The 24,984-nt window shown below is 43.3% G+C and overlaps 1 protein-coding gene across 1 annotated transcript in view; it reads left to right on the top strand.

Moving 5' to 3' along the window:
- The window catches only part of LOC140485869 (transmembrane protease serine 2-like), a 48,984-nt gene that overhangs the window by 22,449 nt on the left and 1,551 nt on the right, over positions 1-24,984 (top strand). Inside the window, exons 7-11 of the mRNA XM_072584321.1 lie at positions 5,550-5,724; positions 10,450-10,622; positions 15,657-15,752; positions 17,984-18,120; positions 24,586-24,742. Coding sequence (XP_072440422.1) covers positions 5,550-5,724; positions 10,450-10,622; positions 15,657-15,752; positions 17,984-18,120; positions 24,586-24,742 — 738 coding nt within the window. The remainder of the gene's footprint in view (positions 1-5,549; positions 5,725-10,449; positions 10,623-15,656; positions 15,753-17,983; positions 18,121-24,585; positions 24,743-24,984) is intronic.

The following is a 24,984-nucleotide window of genomic DNA, read 5'->3' as shown; positions in this document are numbered from 1 at the left end:
GTGATGCTAATTGCACACTTCCAGGCATAATCTTCTCAGGGCTGTATAAAGAACAAAGAATAAAGAACAGTACAATGCAGGAGCAGGCCCTTCAGTCTACAATGATGTGTCTGATGAGGACTCATGGGCGTGGAGCTAGTGAAAACTCCAGAGACTAACCATCACAGAAGCGGACCCTACATCAGAAATGTGGTGATAACATGGTGTGTGTGAGAGAGAGAGAGTGGGGGGGGGAACAGAACGCCTGATGCCTTTCTAAACTAAAAATCTTTCGCCTTTACATGGTCCCTGTCCCTTTGCTCCTTGTCTATTCATCTGTCAAGATGCCTGTTAAGCATTGCTATTATATTTGCTTCTACCATCTCTTCTGGCAGCACAATCCAGGCACTTGTCACCCTCTGTAGAAAAACGCTGCCTTTCACATCTCCTTCAAACTTACCCGCTTTTATCTTAAACCTAAGTCCTCGACTAAATGACATTTTTGCCCTGGGAAAAAATACCTCCAACTATCCATTCTATTCATGCCTCTCATAATTTTTTAAACCTTTATCAGGTTGCTTCGAGCCTCCAAGGTTCAAGTGAAAGTAAACTAAGTTTGTCTAATCTTTCCTCAGAGCTAATACCCCTCAAACCAGGCACCATCCTGGTAAACATTTTCTGTAGTGTCTTTGAAACCTCTACATCCTTCTGGCATTGTGATGACCAGAACTGTTTACAATATTTCAAAGTTCTATAAGCTGCAATATGACCTGCCAATTCTTATATTCCATGCCTTGGCTGATGAAGGCAAACATGCCATATGCCTTCTTCACCTCCTTACCCACCTCTGTTGTCACTTTGAGGGAACTGTGTAACTCTATGTCTAGATCCCTCTGTATGTTGATGCTACTAAAGATTCTGCCATTTACCGTATACTTCCCTTCTGCATTAGATCTTCCAAATTGCATCACCTCACATTTATCCACGTGAAATCCCATCTGCCATTTCTCTGTCCAAGTCTCCAGCTTACTTATATTCTGCTGTTTCTTCTGACAATCCTCTTCACTATCTACAGCTCCCTCGGTATTTGTGTCATCCAGAAGCTTACTAATCAGCTCAATTACATTCACCTCCAAGTCAGTTAATATATATATATATATATAGGGGTCCCAACACTGATCCCTGTTGAACACCACCGGTCACAGATGTCCAGTCAGAAAAATGCGGTATCAACACTAGTGTGTCTTCTATGACTAAGCAAGTTCTGGACCCATCTTACTAGTTTCCCATGGATCCCTTGTGGCTTCACCTTCTGTAGCAGTCTGCCATGAGGGACTGTGCCAAAGGTCTAGTTAACCTTCAAAACAGACAACATTTACTGTCCTGCCCTTATCAATCATTTTTGTCACATCCTCAAAAAACTCAATTAAGTTTATGAGACACATGAATGAAGCAATGCTGGTAACGCTGATAAGTCTTTATTTTCTCAAATATGAATAAATTCTGTTCCTAAGAATCTTCTCCAGTAATTTTCCTATCAAGCCTCTTCTCCAAAATTTCATGTACAACATCTCCTCACAAGTCTTTGCCCAAACTATTGTATCATTATTACATACATTCATCATTTATTTATGTCTATTTTTAAGGGGAATATCAGTGAACTAGATGGATTTTGCCAACAATCACATTATGGCCACCATTAGACTTTTAATTCAAGATTTTTACTGAATTCAAATATAGGTCATTCTGCTATGCTGTGCTTTCCGTTAATGCAAATTTGCTATAACGTGAGTGACGAATTAGGGACACTGTTTCCAAAGGGCAAACATTTAAAGCATGTATTGGTTAAAGTGCGAATCTGGTTCCATTAGTTTAAATGGTGCTGCTATTATGTGATTTTCTCATATCACGAGAATGGAACAACTGCGTTATAACAGTACCAACTGTATTATCACCTACCATGGCAGGATTTGAAGTGATTACTCTCGAACATTATCTGAGTCACTGGATGAATAGTCTGGTGATAATTCCTCACGGGTATCACCTCACTAAATTTCTTTGCCACACTTACTATTTCAAGCGATGGTGATTTTCATCACCTTGATTGATCTGATCCTCTGCTTTGATCACGTAAACAAACCTTTTTACTTTCCCACAGCTTTGCTAAATTCTAAGTATGGCATACTTTATTAAAAATCTTGAGTTGTTTCTTTCTCTATGGCTTCTCTTTGTCTTTAGGTTGCATTCTTGGCAATAATTACTTAGGGAGAATAGGAAGTTTATTTTGAAAAACTTTTCCCATCAATAATTCCAGAGATTCCAGTCCACTTTGTCAGGGAATGGATCTGTAGTTCAAAAGTACTGTAGGAAATACGTCATTCCTTTTCAAAAGTGCCTTATTCAGCTTTACCTTTGGGCTGGGGATATGTTGGCAAACTTTGTAATATGTTCAGTACAGGTAGTTCTGGAATAACGTGCATTTCAGCAGCGTAATTTGGCTATAACTTTGCTGAAGAATTAGGGAATACAATTTTGAGAATGCTTCCTCTGTTCGCAATAGCGCTGTTCCAGCATACATTGGTTCACACGCTTTGTTCTGCACATGTGCAATGACGGTGCCAGTGTTCGTGCTACCGAGTGCATGCACTGATGTCCGTGTTGAAATCTCCACACCATTCTGCACATGCGCTGATGTCCACGCTGAAATCTCCACACCATTCTACAAATGTGCTGATGTCCACACTGAAATTTTAGATAAAGGGTTGTCTACCAGTTGTGTGTTAAATCTTCAGGGTGATGCTGGCCTAGCCTGTGACATCACATCCCATGAGGTAAAAACAATGACTGCAGATGCTGAAAACCAAATACTGGATTAGTGGTGCTGGAAGAGCACAGCAGTTCAGGCAGCATCCAACGAGCAGCGAAATCGACGTTTCGGGCAAAAGCCCTTCATCAAGAATAAATCACATCCCATGAACCAACTAAAAAAATTAAAACTTGTCAGTCGCAGTTTTAACAAAGCTGAAAGGAAAATTGTGAATACTTGAAATATGGACTTTGGAATCTGAAATCAATGTCAGCAGAGATTGGGAATTATGTCAAATAATAGAAAGACTGGCTTTTATTGGGATTTTGATCAGAAAGTATTGTCTAAGGAATTAAGCTGAAGTTAACATTGTTTTGCTGCTAAATGTCTGAATCATGATTTGCTACAATTCAAAAACCAATCCTGTCCCAACAGTTGTTACGTTGCTCCATGTAGATTCAGCTACTAATTGATCTCAATGCCCTGACCATTCTATTGCCCAACTCATTACCGACACTTCTTTTGAACAATCCACTTTTACAAGCAAATGCCAATCTCTCTTTAAAAAAAACTCACAGACTCAACTTCAAGATTCATTCACGTTATGAGGATCCATCTCCTAATAATAACAGCTAAATGTAAATCTAAAATTGTCTTTTGTTATGGCTCACTGGGGTAACACAGTGGAAATCAAGTTACACTATACCTGGAGTTATGGCAAATATTAAAGATTTTATGCAGGATTCCCCAGTTTACCTGCTCATGTTGACAAAAAGCATTGACCAAGTTTCTGTATTTAACAAGAATCACTATTTAATGCTATTGATAGATGAGCCCTGTATGTTTTTGATGCAGGAGTGTAGGGCTTTACTGGGACTTTCCAAAGGGGAGTATGATATACCAAACTGATTGCCATGAGTACCCATATTGAATATACCAATGACAATTTAGCTGCCCTAAACTACCATAATCCCCCTGAAAAAAAAAGAATTTACTTTGCGTCACTTTCTTAGCACTGCATTAGCCGTTACTTACTGAACTTGGAATATTGTCGAGTGCAAGAATGGGTCAGGGCTCAAGAAGTCAAACAGTTTCAAAACTATTGAAGTGCAGATAGCCTGCAAAGGAGAGCATCATTTGCTTCTCCTCAATGAGGGCACTTTGTAATCAAAAGTTGAAGTAAGTAGAGCAGACTTGAAGTTTTCTCTTGGATGGTGTGGGAAAAAGATCTGCCACCCTGCTCACCCACAGCATGGCAACATAAAAAAAACACAGAAGGTGACCTGTAAAACACTGAAATCAAGCCTGCCAAAATATACAGAAGCTACCCAGAGTGCTCCAGTCTTGACCAAACAGGCTAACACAAAAAAAAACAAAAATGGCTGAGCCCCTTCCTAGACCAGAGAATACACACCATAAAATAGTTTTTCACAATCAGCTCCCAGCCCGATTAGCCCTGCAGTCTCAACACTCCAAGGGCAGGCTAATTTCCCATTGAAACCAATACTGCATAAACAAACAGGCAGACTGAGAGGCTCCAGGAGACTTCGCTTGCAGGAGGATCACAATGGACATACCTGGATGCCAGGAGAAGGGATTTGCAAATATAGGGCATACAAAGAAGAATCATCCAGAAGAAAACCGAGACGGCACTCTTCTGCTTTGTTTAGGGAATTGTTGAGCTGATTTTCATGATTGTTTTACTGATCAGAATGCTGCTTTGTAATTTTCCTTCTCTGGATGCTTTCACTGGTTTATAGCAGGTGCAAGGGCTTGGTTCACTCTTACAGCAATTGCTGAAGGACATTTTAACAGGTTTTCTTCAGACTTTAAGTAGTTTTTACTGCAGAGAGTGGACACAGGGCTGGAGTTTGTGGAGATCTCTTGTGACTTCTCTGAACCATGTTCACAGCCCAAGTTGTTCAGCCACCTGAGAAACAATGACTTGGTTGTTAGCAGGTCGGATGTCTTTGTCATTAATAACAGGTCACTAGTCTATTTACTAAGTTGTTACAAACCAAGGCTCTCTTTGTACATAATCCACATTTTTAGTGGGCGGCATGGTGGCACAGTGGTTAGCACTGCTGCCTCACAGCGCCAGAGACCCGGGTTCAATTCCCGCCTCAGGCGACTGACTGTGTGGAGTTTGCACATTCTCCCCGTGTCTGCGTGGGTTTCCTCCGGGTGCTCCGGTTTCCTCCCACAGTCCAAAGATGTGCAGGGCAGGTGAATTGGCCGTGCTAAATTGTCTATAGCGTTAGGTAAGGGGTAGATGTAGGGGTATGGGTGGGTTGCGCTTCGGTGGGGCGGTGTGGACATGTTGGGCCGAAGGGCCTGTTTCCACACTGTAAGTAATCTAATATAATCTAATAACCCTTCAGTCCCAGCTCATCTCCAACTACTACTAGAATCAGCAGCTGTGTAAACAATGTTTAGACTGAGTGTTAGGTTACTTTCTTTCAAACCAGACAACACCAGGATAGAGTCCAACAGGTTTAATTGGAAGGACTAGCTTTTGGAGGGCCACTCCTTCATCAGGTGGTTGTGGATTTTTAACTTTGTACACTCCAGTCCAACACTGGCAACTCCAAATCTTTCAAAACCATGCAGTAATACCTCAACAAACTTAGGTCTTAAAATAGTTGTCCACTCATTTCAAACCACAACTAAAATAAATACAGAAATAAAGTTGTCATACTTTCCAGAGGCCTTTATCTTTTCAGCTGTGATTTAAATTCTGTCTCCTCTGTATCTCCCCATGCAGACTGTGGAGTCCGCAAGCACAACAGAAATATTTCTGGACGAATAATTGGTGGACAAATGGCAGTACCAAACGAAGTCCCATGGCAGGTCAGCCTCCACTTGGACAACCGTCATATCTGTGGGGGAACCATTCTCACACCCTACTGGGTGATTACAGCTGCACATTGTGGAGAAAGGCTAGTCAATTTTTATTTTTAATTCAGACATTATGACACATATCCATAGTAAGTTGCAATGTTCGAATGGGTTAGCCATTCTGTATACCTTTAAAATTTTGCAGATTCTTCCTTTTGAGGTATGTAATTGATTAAGGCCTTGATAAAGATAAGATTCTTGCTAAGATAAATATACAATGAGTGAAAAATAAATTAATACTAGATAATTAACATTGTTTTGCCAAGGGCAGGTCGTGTCTGTCAAATTTAATTGAGTTATTTGAGAAAGTGACACAGGCAGTGGATGAGAGTAGTGCTATAGATGTTGTGTATTTGGACTTTAAGAAAGCATTTGATATGGTGCCACATGACAGATTGGTTACCAAATTAAAAATGTTTGGGATTGATGGGTCCTTGGCAACATGGATTAGATGTTGGCTAAAAGATAGGAAACAGAGGATAGATAAGAGTTCAAAATAGTGTTCACTAGGGATCAGATTCCATTCCTAAAGTATGGAAATAGGCCCTTCGGTCCAGCAGATCCACACCGACCCTCCATAGAGTAACGCACCCAGACCCATTCCCCTACTCTATATTTACCCCGACTAATGCACCTAACACTATCGGCAGTTTAGAACGGCCAACTCACCTAACCTGCACATCTTTGGATTGTGGGAGGATACTGGAGCACATGGAGGCAACCCATGCAGACACAGGGAGAATGTACAAACTCCACACAGACAGTCACCCGAGGCGGGAATCAAATCTGGGTCCCTGGTGCTGTGGGGTAGCAGTGCTAACCACTGAGCCACTGTGCCACCCATACCAATCAATGTTGGGATTCTTGTTTATTTAAGATTTATATAAAGAGATGGGTGTTAAGGGCAAAAATTCTAAATTTAAGGATGATACTAAGTTACGGAGAACAGTGAGCTGTGAAAATTATGCTGAATGCCTTCAGAGGGCTATTGACAAGTTTGCTAAATGGGCAGGCACTTAGCAGATGAAATTCAATGCAGTGAAATGTGAGGTAATACCTTTTGGTAGAAAAAACATGGAGTGAGAGTCTAGGCTCAATGGTAGAACTTTGAGAGGTGTACAGGAACGGAGAGACCTAATAGTTCAAGTAAATAATTCTCTGAAGAGTAGGTTGTAACAGTTGTTAAGAAGGCTTATAGGATCCTTGGGTTTATAAATTGAGTCATAGCGTATCAAAGCAAGGAAGTGTTGCTTACCTCTATAGATCATTGGTCAGGCCACATTTGTGGTATTGTATTTAGTTCTGGGCACCTTATTTAAGGTCGGGGGGGGGGGGGGGGGGGGGGAGGTGGTGGGGTGGGGATGGGGAAAGCAATGCTAAAACTTTGGAAACAGTGCGAAGGGGATTTACCCAGAATTATACCAAGAATAGATATAAGGAAAAATTAGAGAAATTAGGCTTATTGTCCTTGGAACAGAGAAGATTAAGAGGTGACCTTAGAGAGGCGTTCAAAATTGTGAATAATTTTGACAGGGTAAAGAAGTATATTCTGTTTCCACTAGTTGGTACATCAATAAGCAAGGGTGACATTTTCAAGATTGCCAACAAGAGTAAGATGAAGAGAAGCTTCTTTATTCAGAGAGTTGTTAGAATTTGGAATGTGCTGCCTGGGACAGTGGTGGAGACAGATTCCAGAGGAGGGTTCAAAAGAGCACTGGATATATATTTGAAAGTAATAAACTTAGAGGGCTATGGAGATAGGGTTGGAGAATGGGGCTGGCTGGGTAGCTCTTCAGGAGCTGGTACAGACATGATGGGCCCAAAGGCTACCTTCTGCACTGTTTATTCTATGACTATAAGTAGCCTGTTGTGGATGGCACCCTCCTGTCAGTGTGCTTCAGCTATAGGTCATGGATAGTGGGCTTGAAAGTTATAAGGGATCTGAGAATGAACACTTTAGTTTGAATGCTCTCCATTTGGCCAGCCCAGCCAGCTTGATTGTGTTAACCCAAGGATTTCAGGCTTTCATGTCTATCAGGTTATAACAGTTTTTCTTTCAGTCAAGGGAAGTATATTCCGATCTAGCAAAGCCTACTTGCTTGGCATCCATTCAGTAACATCCAGGTACATGCTGATTTCCTCACAGTTTTCACTGAGAGTATTGAGAGTCTCCTGAACTAGAGTGAAAGCATCCTATGGCCTTAACTCAGAAGAAGCAAATTACTGCATTTGTTGTTTTCAGGCCTTACCACTGTGACTGTCACGATTTCAGTGTTTGAGACCAGAAGAGAGAGCAAGCGTGATGAGGATTAGGGAAATAACTAACTCTAATTGAGTGTCCTGCAGGACAGCAGCTGTTGGTTGAACACGCAATATCTGACACAGAGTGATGTCAGCAAGGAAATCAGAAAGTTGTTGGACAAGACTCTGTTAATCACTCAGTCTTGTCAATCCCCACTGTCCTCTCAATGTGTTTTTCCTGGCAATTCTGGGAAGCCCAGGAATCTTACATGTGAAGAATTGAAGTCAGAATTGCAAACTAAAACTGCCTGGATGAGATTCCGTCTTCCATTTCTCCGCCCAAGTCTCCAGCCTATCTATATTACGCTCTATGCTTTTGCAATCCTCCTCACTATCAGCAGCCTCCTCGATCTTTGTGTCATCAGCAAACTTACTAATGAGACCATCTACATTCTCCTCCAAATCATTGATGTACACTTACAAGCAATCATATATGTTAGCAGCAAATAGTCCTCAGTCCAATTACATGGGGGCTGCTGTTGGTCGGGGGGGTCCTGGTACTGTTTGTCACGGCAGACCCCACACCCAATCCAAGGATTTGGCCACTGTCACTCGTTTGCTCTGGGGCTTTTAGTGGATCAGTCCAACTGCAGTCCAGGGAGTGGCAATAGTGTGTTCTGTAGGGCCTATAGGAGTCAGGGGAATCATGGATCCTCAGATAATGGAACTGCAAACAGCATTCAGTCAGGTCTTGGGGTTGCTTATCAAAGTAGATTAGAGATATGTGATGAATACAGACTTAGGGGTCCATGTATTGAACATTGAGGACTGTTTGTTGAGTGCCAGTGTCCAATCTAGATATTTTTCAAAGCAACCCACTCAGAGATAATATTACAACCTCTAGAGAAGGTGGGACTTGGAACCCGGACCTCCTGGTTCAGAGGCAATGATTCGACCATTACATCATTAGAGCCCTCAATGAACAATGTAATCTGTTTAATCTCAGTTGAAACACCTTTGAATGCTTTATCAAGTTAAAATAACGGAATTAGGTTGGAACCAGGTTCAAGTTCTACCTGCACCACATGTGTGTAATAATGTCTCTCATCAGGCTGTTTCGAAAATATCTGAAATTGGACTTAATCGGAGGTGGAGGCTTGTATGCGGAACATAAAGACCGAGGCAGACCTGACTAATAATGAAGAGCAGGAGTATGTCCCTCAACTCTTTTAAAACAGGAAAGTAAACGTTACCCCAACTCTTGAACTGAAAGAAAGTTCCAGTCATTCTCTGGGAAAGAAAGAAAACAAATGAGCAAACAAAAAATAGCTTTCCTCGAATCTGTCCCCACCAGCCACACTTGGGGTTGGGACAATGAGTTGAAAAGTGTAATAAACATTCCTTGACTCAGTCAAATGACAATGAAACTAAAAGTCAGACCCCATCAGCTCCGTTGTCGTCAAATGCTCCTGGAACAGTGACAACAATGGTCTAAAGGCTAGGGGGAATGTTACCTCTACTTATTGCAAATGGAAACAAAGGTCCACTTTACACTGTCCCCATCAAGGACTTCTGGGACAGAGACAACATAGGGTTAAAATAAAAGTCCCCTTGGCTCTTTCAAGAGGCCCAAAGCTGATACTAGGGGAAAATAAAACAGGTTTGTTCCTGGACACCAAACCAAAAACAAATGCAAACTCAAAATCGATGAGTAGGCTCTCTCAGCCCCTTGATCCTGCTTCACTATTCTATAAGATCATGGCTGATCTGACTCCTCTCCCCCAGATGAACTATCACCTCCTTGATTGACAATTTTCCATCCAGCTCTGCCTTAAAAATACCCAAAGGTTTTGCTTCCACCACTTTTTGAGGAAGGGAGTATCAAAGACTCCAAAGGATTTACATTGAGGGTCCAGTTGCCTTGGTGAGTATGGTGATTCAGTGGTTAGCACTGCTGCCTCACAGTGCCAGGGGCTTGGGTACGACTCTAGCCTTGAGCAACTGTCTGCATGGGTTTCCTCTGGGTGCTCTGGTTTCCTCCTACAGTCCACAGATGTGCAGGTTAGGTGAATTGGCCATGCTAAATTGTCCACAGTGTCCAGGGATGTGTAGGTTTGGTGTATTAGTCAGGGGAAATGTGGCACAACAATCCCTGTGTCTGTGTGGGTTTCTGCTGGGTGCTTTGGTTTCCTCCAAACTTTAGATGGATTAGCCATGTTAAATTGCCCTTTGTATTCAGGGATGTGCAGACTAGGTAGATTGAACATAGGACATGCAGGGTTACAGGGATGATGGAATGCTTGTCGGAGGATCAGTGTAGATTCAATGGGTCAAATGGCCTGCTTCCACATTCTAGGGATTCTACAATATTATATTTTCAATCAAGTCACATCTTACCGAAGAGGTACAGTGTCTTGCTTCAAGAGCCTATGTTATATGTTGTTGCTTTGAAAGCTCTAACTAGATTTTATAAGATTTGGAGGAGGTTATTTTTATAAATCTTTTTTGTCCCTTTTTTGTTGCAGGCATCCTTTCTCTTCCCGCTGGCGAGTGTATGGTGGCATTTTACATCAATCTGAAACACGTGTCATAGCTCCACGCTTTGTACAGAAATTTATCACCCATGAAAAGTTTAACAAGGCAAACAAAGATTATGACATTGCATTACTGAGGCTAAAAACCCCTTTCACGTTTTCAGGTAATTTTCAATGTATTTTGTGAAAATGCTTGGCTGATCTCCCCTCTGCAGTCGTTGGATTACTAACCCTGGGGATTGAATTCAATTAGGAATTTAATCAGATGACCTTCCACCTGGATTTTCCCACCTGGTTAATCATACATTCTTCCCAATAGTTTAATGACCAAGTAATAAACAACAGAAGTGACTTGTATTTATACAGTGCCTTTAATGTGTTTGGAGATAGTGAAAGGTTTCCAAGATACACAGTATTACATTGCCAAAAATCCTTCAACAGTATTTTCTAAACCAGCAACCTTGACCACCTGGAAGATTAAAGGGATCAGATATTGAAAACATCACCTGTCCCTCCAAGACATTTATCATTTTGACTTAGAAATATATCACCTTTCACACTGGCTCAAAATCCTGGAACTAGTCTCTTAGCACTGTGAATGTACCTACACCACATGGACTGCAGCAGCTCAAGAAGTCAGCTCATCAATAAGGGTTGAGAAGCAAATGCTGACTTTGTCAGATCCATGTCCACCAACCCCCCCCCAACTCCCAACACCAACCCACACCCCAAACCCAGTACCTTCCCCAGGAAATGCAAAACCTGCGCCCATACTTGCCCCCCTCACCTCTGTCCCAGGCCCCAAAGGAGCCTTCCACAATCGACAGAAATTTACCTATACCTCAGCCAAACTCTTCTACTGTGTCCATTGCACTCCTCTACATCAGGGAGACAGGATGCCAACGTGTGGGTCATTTCTGAGATCATCTCTGGGACACCTGCACCAACTAACCCCAATGCCCCATGGCTGAACACTTCAACACCCCCTCCCACTCCACCAAGGACATGGAGGTCCAAGGCCTCCTCCATCGCCAAGCTCTTACCACACAATACCTGGAGGAAGAAAGCCTTATATTCCACCTTGGCATCCTGCAACCACACAGGATCAACGTAGATTTCACCAGTTTCCTCATTTCCCCTCCCCCACATTATCCCATTCCCAAGCCTCCAACTTGGCACCACCCTCTTGACTTGTCTATCACCTTTCCACCTCCTCTCTGACCTATCGCCTTCTCCCCAACCCCATCCCCTTCCCAGTTATCTCTCAGCATGCCCCCTAGCTGACAAGCCTCATTCCGAATGAAGGGCTTATGCCTGAAATGTTGGGTCTCTTGCTCCTTGGATGCTGCCTGACCTGCTGTGCTTTTCCAGCACCACACTCTCGACACTTAACAATGATGCTCACATCTCAGAGCTGGATAATAGAAAGCCTGGCAGATCAGAATGCATCTATGGAGAATTAGAAAAAAAATTGAAGACAAGACATGCTAGTGTAGAGTCAGGGAAGTGAAGGGAGAGTACAGAAGAGTAGAGGAATTATAAGGTGGAAGACACAGCTATTTGGAGAGCATGTGTTTTCAGTATTGCTGCAGAAATGTTGTCAGGGCCCAGTGCCTCCAGCCCTTCCTTGATATCACATGGAATGAATTGAAGTGGCTGGGAAAAATGGCATCTGGTACTGGGGACTTCTTGAGGAGGCCAATATCCATCCATCCACTCTATTACTTTTGGCTGAAGAAGGATGAGAATGCACAGCCTTGTCACTTGCATTGACGTGCTTGGCTCCACCATCATCGAGGATGTGATAATATAGAACACCATCCTTCTGTAACTTGTCACATTGTCCACCACCATTCATAAATGGATGAGGCAGGACTGCAAAGCTGAGATCTGATTTATTAATAGCGGGATCTGTGATGATGCTGTCTCTTTAAAAACATTATACTGTCCTGGGTTGTTCTTGAAGAAAGGCAAAGGTACTGAAGTGTCTACTAGAGCCGACCTAAATCAATAATTTAAGAGGCATTCTGTTTTTTTTTCAAAACAGAAGGGGATTAACTAGTTCTCCAAGATCAGGATTTCTAGTTTTTTTAGCTGTAGCTCTCAGAAGCTGTTTGGGTCAGAGAAATGTTGGAGCTACAGTAAAATGACTCTCAGCTGTGACTTTCCCTGAAATCTGTCTTGATGTTGAACAGTATGTAAGAATCTATGTCTAAATTTACCTTTTCGTCAAGGGATGTGTTCATGGGATGTTACCACTTTGGAACAGGAATTAGTAATAGGCATTATATCTATTAATTGGTTAAGTTTTCCAGTGGTAAGTTATTATAAATTCCTCTTCCTTTTGTTTGTATTTTACCTATAGTGTTTAAATAAATTATATTTTGCTTAACGTTGAGTGGTTTAGCCAGTTATATCACACCTAGAACACTGCTCTTCACATCTCCCTTTGAGATAAGAAAAAGCTAGGGTCGAGGCTACCTTTTCAACCTATTGTGAGGGAGTCTGATCTGGTCCATACCAAATCACTTCTCCATTTTATTCTGCATTTTATTTCCATTGTTGAGATGTTAAGTAGTCCTGTTTGGCAGCTTCACCAGGTTGACACCTTATTTTCAGGTATGCCTGGTGGTGCTCCTGGCATTCCTGATGAAGGGCTAATGCGCGAAACATCGACTCGCCTGATACTCCGATGCTGCTTGACCTGCTGTGCTTTTTCTGGCACCACACTCTTTGACCCTGTTGCTCTTGCAATGCCCTCCTGCACTCTCCATTGAACCAGGTTGATCCCCTGGCTTTGATGGTAACGGTTGAGTGGGGGATGTGCTAGACCATGAAGGTGTAGATTGCACTGGAGTACCATCCTGCTGATGTTGGTAGCTCAAAGTGACTGCCCTGTTTCTTGTGTTGCTACATCTGTTCAAAATTTACCCACTTAGCATGGTGATGGTGTTACACAACACGTTGGAGGGTATCCTCAATGTTAAGAGATGACTTTGTCTCCATAAGGACTATGCGATGGTCACTCTTACATATATATTGGTTCTGATGTAACACTTGTTTCTTCAATGTGAATTGGCTTTAACATAACTGAAGAAATTAGACCGTTATTTGTCGAACCCGAACTTTCCTTACTGGCATTGGCTTTTTCCTATCAGAAAGATGTTGTGAAACTTGAAAGGGTTCAGAAAAGATTTACAAGGATGTTGCCAGGGTTGGAGGATTTGTGCTATAGGGAGAGGCTGAACAGGCTGGGGCTGTTTTCCCTGGAGTGTCGGAGGCTGAGGGGTGACCTTATAGAGATTTACAAAATCATGAGGGGCATGGATAGGATAAACAGACAAAGTCTTTTCACTGGGGTCGGGGAGTCCAGAATAGAGGGCATAGGTTTAGGATGAGAGGGGAAAGATATAAAAGTAATCTAAAGGGCAACGTTTTCACACAAAGGATGGTATGTGAATGGAATGAGCTGCCAGAGGATGTGGTGGAAGCTGGTACAATTGCAACATTTAAAAGGCATTTGGATGGGTATATGAATAGGAAGAGTTTGGAGGTATATGGGCCGGGTGCTGGCAGGTGGGACTAGATTGGGTTGGGATATCTGGTCGGCATGGACGGGTTGGACCGAAAGGTCTGTTTCCATCTCTATGACTGAGGGACCATCCAAATGCCTGAGGATCGAGGGACCGTCCAAATTCCCGAGGACTGAGAGACCGTCCAACTTCCCAAGGACTGAGGGACCGTCTAAATTCCCGAGGAAATGCAATCACCTGCCACGTTGTTCCAGCCACAACCTCCGTGGCCATGAGGAAACAGATGGGATCTGTTGTCACAGCAGCTCCCTTCTTTCACCACAGCCACAGAAAAGATGAAACAATGAATATGATACGACAGGTAAGTGGAAAAATAAAAACGACAGAAGGATGCAGTTGGCCGGGTGAGCTGGAGCAGACTAGCCCCGGAACCCGAACACTCCTTACCTTACTGCCACTGCAATCTTTGGCACAGGAGATCAGGCCCTTCCTCCTTCCAGCTCTAGCGGCATCAGGAGTTGGAAAAGAAACAAAAAATAAACTTTATACGAGCTTGTCTCAAGTATTTCTTTTTATAATTACCATAGTTAATATGGCACATGCATTATAGTGACTTATATCAATGAAAATGCAAGAAAAGTTTATAAGTGACAATACATTATAAACACCTGAGGGTGAGGGTACTACTTGCCATAGACCCAAACTAGCAGCAATGTCCTTTAGGTACAACCTGAGAGACAGACAGTATTTGTCTTGATGGAAGTGGTCTGTTGCTTGCTCCACGCAATGGCATCAGACTTCCAAATGTTTAGTTGGTGGGAGTTCCTGAGCATTGGCCTGACAATTTCGGAATGACTGATGGTTTGTGAGAGATGCTGATGAGCTCAATCTCAGTGTCATCAGCAAACATGTGGAAAGCCAGCGCCATATTTGAAACCAATCCAGCTTTGAGCAGCACATAAAGGGGAAATCGGAGTGGGCCAAGGAAGAGAATCTTACAAGTGACTCAATGGCTGCGTCTGGGTGAATTAGAACCGAACCAGGTGAGTTTAGTCTGACCCATCTGCAAAATGATGGTAAGAAATTGAAAAGGATAGATCGGAGACAGGTACATGAAAAACTGCTGACAGTGGTTTGTGTTGCCACAAAGCTTCTGTCTCCTGGTTCAGTTCTGCACATTGGAGAGATGACTATTCTTCTGTCTTGTCACAGCCCGTGGCCTGTAATTGTTTCCCCTACCTATGAATGACCATGATCTGTTTCAGTTGCTGAAGACTCTTTTGTTTACACATTGTTCATAATACGTGAGTACATCTCTCACAAGGACAGTCTATTCTTCATATGACTACTGTTATCATTGTTACCTCAATGAATACAACACCATCTCATTACCCCATACATTCTCATTGTGCTATGGAGAGGTCCCAAAATGCATCAACAGAGATATCAGGAATCATTCCACTTCAAATTAGTTCACAGCTTGAGGTGTTTTGAAGAGATATGATGAGGTGCTATATAAATGCAAGTCTTCTTTGTTCTTTAGTAGGATACTGCCAAACCTGAAAAACCATGCAGTTGGAAGAGATGTAACTAGCCCATTTATGAATTGGTTTTGAAACGTTTCCACTTGCAGATAACAGCTCCAATATTTTGTTCTGACACTAGATTCGATAAGACCAGCGTGCTTGCCAAATTATGGGCAAACATTTCCTACTGGGTCCAATTGCATGATTTCTGGATGGGGAGACCTGTTGGAAGGAGGTAAGAGAGTACAGATTGCTATTCAGTCACACACCGTACAATGTGCTCACAGCTCACCTAGACTAATGGGCTGAGATTCAAGGAATGGCAGGCTGGTATCTCAGACCTGCCCCTCCCTCTGATGTCTGCAACATCCTGACTAGGTGCTTATTCCCCCCCCCACCGTCCCACCCGCCTCCACGCCCCAAATCCTGACATTGCCCACACACACTCTCAGCCACAAAATCCCCTTGGGGAGGCAGAGAAATTAAAAGGCAGCAACAAGGGCCAGTAACTGTAAGAAAGTCTCCTTCCCATCTCGGGTGATCAAAAACAGTTCAGTAACACTATTCTCACCTTCTAGCTGATAGAATTGACCAATCCAATCTGGCCAATTAACTGCCAGACAATCTACCCTCCATGAAATCATAGAGTCCCTACAGTGTGGAAGCAGGCCATTCGGCCGATCGAGTCTACACCGACCACTCTAAGGAGGATCCCACAGCAGACCCACACACCTAGCCTACCCTCGTAGCTCAGCATTTTCCACAACTGTCCCACATAGCCTCCATGTCCCTGGACTCTCATGGGCCATTTAGCATGGCTAATCCACCTCGCTTTCACAGCCTTGGACAGTGGGAGGAAACTGGAACACCAGGAGGAACTCCATACAGACGTGGAGGGAATGTACAAACTCCACACAGACAGCCAACTGAGGGTGGAATCAAATCTGGGTCTCCCATGCTGTGAGACAGCAGGGCTAACCACTGTGCTGCAGAATTGTCAACAAAGTGATGGAAAGTGGGCACATTTTCAATAATACCTTCAATTCAAACAGTCCAGTTTCAGCAGCAGATCTCAGCTCCAGAATTCATTGTCACCTTGATCTAAACATGGCCAAAAGAGAGGTTGGAATATAATAGGGTACGCTTACATAAGGTGAGAGATGAGAGTGACTGGCCTTGACAGAAAGACCATCCTTAATCAAATGTGACATCAAGGAACCCGAGCAAAGCTGAAGTCAAGGGAGGGGGGGGACTCTGGTTGGAATTATCCTTTGCATGATGGGAGTGGTATCAGCCTCCAAAAATCTCAATCCTGAGATCATTGCAGGATTTTCCCAGGGCTACTCCATCAGTAAAATGCTTTCAGGTCAGGTGTGGGTATGTTGATAGATGGTCCGTGTGTGACTCCTCCGATCTAGCCTGGGCCCAGATGCAGTCAGACCTGAACAACATTCAGGTTTAGGTTTTGATAAGCCATAAACAATCTTGACGCCATGTAAGTGAGAGGCAATGACCATCTCGAACAATAGAATATTGAACCATCTCCCGTCGGTGTTCAGTGACCTTGTTATCTCTGAATCCACCATCATCAACATCTTGTGGGCTACTATTGACCAGAAACTCAACTGGACTCACCACATAAACACAGTGGTGACAACAGCAGGTTGGAATCTTAGAATACTGCAACAAGTAACTCATCCCCAGACTCCCCAAAGCCTGTCCACCATCTACAAGGCACAAGTCAGGAGTGTGAGGGAATGCTCCCCACTTGCCTGGATGGCTGCAGGTCTAACAACACTCAAGAAGCTCCACACTCTCCAGGACAAAGCAGCCCGCTTGATTGGCACCACGTCCACAAACATCCATTCCCTCCACAACTGACGCACAGTGACAGTAACGTGTACCATCTACAAGATGCACTGCAGCAGCTCACCAAGACTCGACCAACACCTCCTTCCAAATTCACGATCACTTAGAAGGGCCATATCAGCAGATGCCACCAACCTGCAAGTTCCCTTCCATGCCCCACACACGTCATCCTGACTCGGAAATATACCGCTGTTCTAACACTGCCACTGAGTCAAATTCCTGGAGCTCCCTCTCCAAAAGCAATTTGGATAAATGAAAACAATGCAAATAGTAAAGCTTCAATAACAAAAACTCGCCACCACCTCCTCAAGGGCAATTAGGAATAGACAATAAATGTTGGCTTTGCTGGTGAGGCTCAAATCTTATATTATAAAATCTCAGTGATCTCTTCCCTAATTAAGGCCATTTCTAGCTTCCTGTTCCTCAACATCAACCAGTACAGTAGCTGTGGGTCCTTCATTGACCACTGCATCAGCTCAGGGTAATGATCCTTGACTCTTCTCTGCTCCTGCTGCAGGTTGTATGTAGGGTTAGTATTGGATCAAGCAGGATTAATGTCGCTTAGTCAGTTATTACATTCTCTGTTCATTTCATCAGGATCTCCAGCAGCCACTCTACATTGGACTGTTGTGCCATTACTTACTTACTATGATTGTAAAAAACTATATTACGATACCATCACATCTCGCATGTTGTGCGCAGGTTTGGAAGAGGGTGGACGTGATGCTTGTCAGGTATTGTTAACATTCATCATGTGTAGTATGAACCCTTCCCCCTCATCCCTTCCTTGTTAAATCTCCGCTCTGCACAAACATCGGCTATACCACCAAACAGAAGCAGAAGGAATGCTCCCAGCACGTAATCAGGCAGCTTGCTTACTTTGCTGATTGAAATGGTAGGAAATTTGGGAAAAGATGACCTTTGGGTGTTCACAGATTGTGAACTGCGTGTGCTGATGTAGGGAGCAGAGTGTAAGGAGAGTGAATTCATTAAAACATGGAAACATAGAAAATAGCAGCAGGAGTAGGCCATTCAGCCCTTCAAGCCTGCACCACCATTCAATATGATCATGGCCGATCATGCAATCTCAGTATCCCATTCCTACCCTCTCCCCATTCGCCTTGATTCCTTCAGCTGCAAGGGCCAGCTCCCTCTTGAATATATCTAATGAACTGGCCCTAACATCTTCCTATGGGAGAGAATTCCACAGGTTCACAACTCTCTGAATGAAGAAATTCTTCCTCATCTTAGTCCTGAATGGCTTACCCCTTCGTCTTAGACTGTGGCCCCACCTTCTGGACTTCTCCAACACCAGGAACATTCTTCTTGCATCTAATCCGTCCACTTCCATTAGGATTTTATGTTTCTAAGAGATATCTCTTCATTCTTCTGAAATCCAGTGAATACAAGCCCAGTCGATCCAGTCTTTCTTCATATGTCAGTCCTGCCCTCCCGGGAGTCAGTCTGGTGAACATTTGTTGGACTCCCTCAATGACAAAAATGTCCTTTCTCAGACTCGGAGACCAAACTGCGCACAACACTCAAGGTGTAGCCTCACCAAGGCCCTGTATAACTGCAGCAAGACATCCTTACTCCAATATTAACATACTCTGACTATGAAGGCCAGCATGCCATTAACTTTCCTCACCACCTGCTGCACCTACATGCCAACCCTCAGCGACTGTTCCACCATGACACCCAGGTCTCGTGGCACCTCACCTTTTCCTAAATTGCCACCATTCACATAATGATCTGCCCTTCTGTTTTTGCGATCAAAGAACCTACCCCCTCAATTGAATGAGGCCTTGGTTTCTCTCCAGGGGTATGAGTGGCTTGATGGGTGGAGGAGACATCTGCAATTTCCAAGCTAAAATAAGGTTGCTTCCCCTCCTTTAAAGTGAATGCTCCCATTTGGATTCTTTAAAGAATATGTTCCCTCAGTAAAAGTGTGGGCACAACGGCTCCTTTACAGAAGGAAGGGCCAAGGCCTGAGAGGAGGAAGTGCCGTATCCATAAATGAGTGTAGCTGCATGAAGCTTCACAAAGACATAGCATGAATTACAATGAAAAGAATGAAGGAAGATGACTTAATAGGACATTTTGTACAACCTTAGACATCACAAAATGTTGCACAACTAGTTCGGTACTTAAGGAGTGCAGGTACATGTGTAGTGTAGGATAGTCTGCCATTAATTTGTTTCAGATAAGTGCAAGGTGCTGCATTTTGGGAAAGCAAATTTTAGCAGGACTTCTCCACCTAATGGTAAGGTCCGAGGGAGTGTTGCTGAACAAAGAGACATTGGAGTGCAAGTTCATAGCTCCTTGAAAGTGGAGTCACAGGTGGATAGGATAGTAAAGAAGGCATTTGGTATGCTTTCCTTTATCGGTCAGAGTATTGAGTACAGGAGTTGAGAGGTCATGTTGCGGCTGTACAGTACATTGGTTAGGCCACTGTTGGAATATTGCATGCAATTCTGGTCTCCTTCCTATTGGAAAGATGTTGTGAAACTTGAAAGGGTTCAGAAAAGATCTACAAGGATGTTGCCAGGGTTGGAGGATTTTGCTAAAGGGAGAGGCTGAACAGGCTGGGGCTGTTTTCCCTGGAGCGTTGGAGGCGGAGGGGTGACCTTATAGAGGTTTACAAAATCATGAGGGGCATGGATAGGATAAATAGACAAAGTCTTTTCCCTGGGGTTGGGGAGTCTAGAACTAGAGGGCATAGGTTTAGGGTGAGAGGGGAAAGATATAAAAGAGATCGAAGGGACAACTTTTTCACTCAGAGGGTGGTACGTGTATGGAATGAGCTGCCAGAGGAAGTGGTGGAGGCTGGTACAATTGCAACATTGAAGAGGCATTTGGATGGGTATATGAATAGGAAGAGTTTGGAGGGATATGGGCTGGGTGCTGGCAGGTGGGACTAGATTGGGTTGGGAATCTGGTCAGCATGGATGAATTGGACAGAAGGGTCTGTTTCCATGCTGTACATCCCTATGACTGTATGACTCTACAATATGATTGCTCAAAAAACATATGGACGGCACGTTGGCACATTACTGCCTCACAGTGCCAGAGTCCCAGGTTCATTTCCCGCTTCAGGCAACTGTCTGTGTAGTTTGTGCATTCTCCCCGTGTCTACGTGGGTTTCCTCCGGGTGCTATGGTTTCCTCCCACAGTCAAAACATGTGCAGGTTAGGTGAATTGGCTATGCTAAATTACCTGTAGTATTAAGTGAAGGGGTAACTGTCGGGCAATTTGTCTGGGTGGGTTGCTTTTTAGAGGGTCGGTGTGGACTAGTTGCGCCGAGGGGCCTTTTTCCACACTGTAAGTAATCTAATCTAATCTTAACGTGAACATTGAGGGATAAATGTTGTCTGGGAGAATTGTTCTTCTTTGAATAATCTTGTAGGTTCATTGAAGTTCACTTGAGAAGGAAAACTTGACCTTGTTTTAACTCTCATCTGAAAGAGAACACCTCCAACAAAGGAGCACTCCCTCAGAACAAAAGTGCTGGGTTGAACTATACACTACCATCACTGGAGTGAGGCTTAAACACTTGGCCTTCTAATATTGGTCATTGACTTCATGTTTCTCTGGCCATAGTGAATGAGGGTCCTTTCTTTATTGCTGATCTATGAGGGCCTTATGTTATGCCTGCACTTTGTGAAATTTCTGTGACCTGTCCAGCAGATTCTTGGTCCAACATTGAAAATAATAAATCCCTATGACTATCATCTGTGAGGTCAATCTATTGACTGCTTGTGTCCCATATTTGATTAGATTTATTGTAGTCACATGCATCTAATTAGAGTGAGAAATTTTGTTTTGTGTGCAGTGCAGGCAGATCATAAGAAAGACTACAGACTATCGGGTGATTGAACAGAGTGAGGCTTACAGCTTACAAAGTTACAGCTGTACGAATAGCAAGATCAATACTAAATTTGAAATTTGAATGGTTCATTTGGCAATCTAATAATAGGGGGGATGAAGCTGTTCTTGAACCTGTTGAATTATGTGTTTAAGCTTCTGTATCTACTGCCTGACTGGAGAGGTTGGAAGAGATTATAACTGGGGTGGGAGGGGTTTTTGATGATGCTAGCTGCTCTTCTGCAGCAACAAGAAGTATAGATGGGAATCAGTGGATGGGAGGTGTGGCTTGTGTGATGGACTGGGCTGTGTTCACAACTTTCTCTAGTTTCTCCTGGTCTTGTGAAGAGCAGTTGCCGTACCATGCTGCGATGTATCCAGATAGAATGCTTCCTATGGTACATCTGTCAAAGTTGTAAAAACAATGACTGCAGGTGCTGGAAACCAGATTCTGGATTAGTGGTGCTGGAAGAGCAAAGCTACTTGGATGCTGCCTGAACTGCTGTGCTCTTCCAGCACCACTAATCCAGAATCTGTCAAAGTTGGTCAGGGTCCATATAATGCCTTGGATAGTTCGAACAGCATAAACATTTAGTCCTGTGGAAATTTTCATGGGAATAGGAAGAGTTTTCCTTTGAAGTTGTCTGTAGATCAATAAAAATCTCTGCCATTAAGAACTTGTTTGCCACAAGTTGCTTTCCAGTAGGAAGCAGTACTGCAGGAAAGAGGGCTAAACAACATTCGAACTGGCAAATGGTGCCCTCCCCAGGGTGAGCAAAGAAAGCAGGAAGCAAGATGTCACCCAGAAAAGATCTCTCTGAATAAAACAGCATAATTGGGGAATGACAGTCTAATTTTAAACATTGAGGCTAATGCATTATTTCAAAGGCATAACTTTGGAGTGAAGGGGTACATTTAGTGTTATAGAACATAGAACATAGAACAATACAGCACAGAATAGGCCCTTCGGCCCACGATGTTGTGCCGAACATTTGTCCTAGCTTAAGCACCCATCCATGTACCTATCCAATTGCCGCTTAAAGGTCGCCAATGATTCTGACTCTGCCACTCCCACAGGCAGCACATTCCATGCCCCCACCACTCTCTGGGTGAAGAACCTAACCCTGACATCTCCCCTATACCTTCCACCCTTCACCTTAAATTTATGTCCCCTTGTAACACTCTGTTGTACCCGGGGAAAAAGTTTCTGACTGTCTATCTATTCCTCTGATCATCTTATAAACCTCTTAGATGTAAATATGTGCTGTAGAAGGGCTTATGCTTGAAACGTCAACTCTCCTGCTCCTCGAATGCTGCCTGACCGGCTGTGTTTTTCCAGCGCCACACTTTTTGACTCTAATCTCCAGCATCTGCAGTCCTCACTTTCTCCTTGTAAGTTCATTCTTTCAAGGTTTTTGTATTTGATATTTTAAATTGAGTCCTTTAACATGGAAAATCTTTTGAGACCTTTCATTAGGTTTTCAAGTGAGCTCAGAGCGTACCATCTTTGAAGGGAGCTATCAGAGTTTGTACTCTAGTGTATAATTGGTAAGGGTCCTGCAGCATCTAAGGATCTCCCTAAGGCATTGATGAAAGAGTGAATTGGATCAAGGACGGACCCATTTTGCTTGCTTCTTGTACAGGGCATGAACCTAAATCCACTGGGTTCTGCGACAAATTCTGCACGCTCCACCTAAGCCCCTCCTCTGCTACATCCCACCCACTCCCACAGTTGATGCATCCTTGCACGCATAATTGTCAAATTTTACAGCATGGATGGAGGCCATTCAGCCAAGTGTAATTTTCTATTGGAACTTATCCATCCTCATGCACTTTCCATCTGTTAATCTAGGATGCAATCTAGGATGCAATCCGCCAAGTGTAATTTGGTTAAATGAGATAATAGTCTCTGCCTTTTCCATTCTTTCAGGCACTGAGTTCTAGACTCTCCACTAAACATGCACGGGTCTGAGGGGACTTGGCAGGGGTAGTTGTGGAAAGGTTGTTTCCCTGTGTTGGAGAGTCCAGGACCAAAGAGCATAATCTGCGAACAAGGAGTCACACATTTAAGATACAGATGAGGAAGAATTCCTTTTCTCAGAGGGTTGTGACAGTGTGGGTCTCTTTACCACAAAGGGCTGTTGAGGCTGGTTTGTTAAATATGTTCAATGCTGAGATAGACAGAATTTTAGTGAGTAAGGGAATCATGGGGAAATGGAGGAAAGTTGAGCATTATCAGATCAGCCAAGATCCCATTGAAAGGTGGACAGACTTGTTGGGCTGAATGGACTACTTCTGTTTCCACATCTTATGGTCAGTATCCTTTAGATAAAAAAAAACTCTAAAAGCTCCTCAAGGTTTCACAGTTACTCAGAGAAAACTCTGGACATCAATACGTTGAAGTCATTCTGCCTCTAATAATAATGTACTGCTCTTTCTAAAGAACTATGGAGAGGCACTGAGGGTTATGAGACAGTGTGGTCTGCAGATGCTGGAGATTAGAGTTGAGAGTGTGTTGATGAAAAAGCGCAGCAGGTCAGGCAGCATCCCGAGGAGCCGGAGAATCGACGTTTCGGGCTGGAGCCCTTCATCAGAAATGGCTTTTTATCACTTTGTACCCTCAGCAGTCACGAGTCCAGTGTCAGGGACAGTCCAGTAGATCTAGAGTAAGGATCATTCATACTCCATTGTGAAATACTGCCTCAGAAAATGCAATACAAACATAAATATATGGAATACACCTACAAAATGGTACTTTATCACAAAATTATTACAGGTGCAGAAGGAGGCCATTTGGCCCATCATGTCTCCATCAGCTCTATTATCTAGTCCAGCTCTGTTATGACTGCCAATCTCCTGCCTTTTCCCTATATACCTGCACACCATTTCTATCCAAATAAATATCCAATGTCCACTTGAATACTACAACTGAACGTGTCTCCATCACATTTCCAGGGACTGCATTCCATTCCCTAACTACTCACTGTGTGAAAAAAGCTTTTCTCTCACACACAATTGCTTTATTTCCACATCACTTTAAGTCTACGCGCTCTCGTTCTTGTTTCACTTACGAGAAGCTTCACCCTAGCTACTCTGTCCAACCCTCCTCATGGCAACACTGCACTTCCATAGCAACTATCTTATACCGTCCATGACTGAGGTCAAGAAATAAAGAAAGATTGAGCACATTGGTCCCATCTTCATTTGGAATTGGATCCATGGTGCCTGCCAGCTGATCAACGAGGTCATTGTTTCTTCAGTAGGTAGTTACTAAATTATAAATATCTAAGTTAAACTGTTCTGCATTGCAAAAATATTTTCTTTTTGTGACACAGGGTGACAGTGGTGGCCCTCTGATTACAAAGCAGAAGTCATTGTTGTGGTTAGTTGGCATCACAAGCTGGGGATACGGCTGCGCCAGAATAGGAAAACCAGGAGTGTACGTGAGGGTCACAACATTTTTGGACTGGATTTATCTGCAACTGAAGGCAAGTGAAATGTATTGACGTGGACCAGATTATCTGAGAATTGGACTCTTGGCAGTGTGGAGGAACAGAGGGATCTTGGGGTCCATGTCCATAGATCCCTCAAAGACAGGGTTGTTAAGAAGGCGTATGTTGTGTTTGCTTTCAAAGAACATAGAAAAGTACAGCACAGAACAGGCTCTTCAGCCCACGATGTCATGCCAAGGATTATTCCTAAATTAGCACAGTGATTGAGTTTAAGAGCCACGT

Source organism: Chiloscyllium punctatum, chromosome 15, assembly GCF_047496795.1.
Source record: "Chiloscyllium punctatum isolate Juve2018m chromosome 15, sChiPun1.3, whole genome shotgun sequence".
In the NCBI taxonomy this organism is placed as follows: domain Eukaryota; kingdom Metazoa; phylum Chordata; class Chondrichthyes; order Orectolobiformes; family Hemiscylliidae; genus Chiloscyllium; species Chiloscyllium punctatum.
Note: the sequence above shows the minus strand (reverse complement) of the source record. Positions and strands in the feature narration are given on the sequence as shown.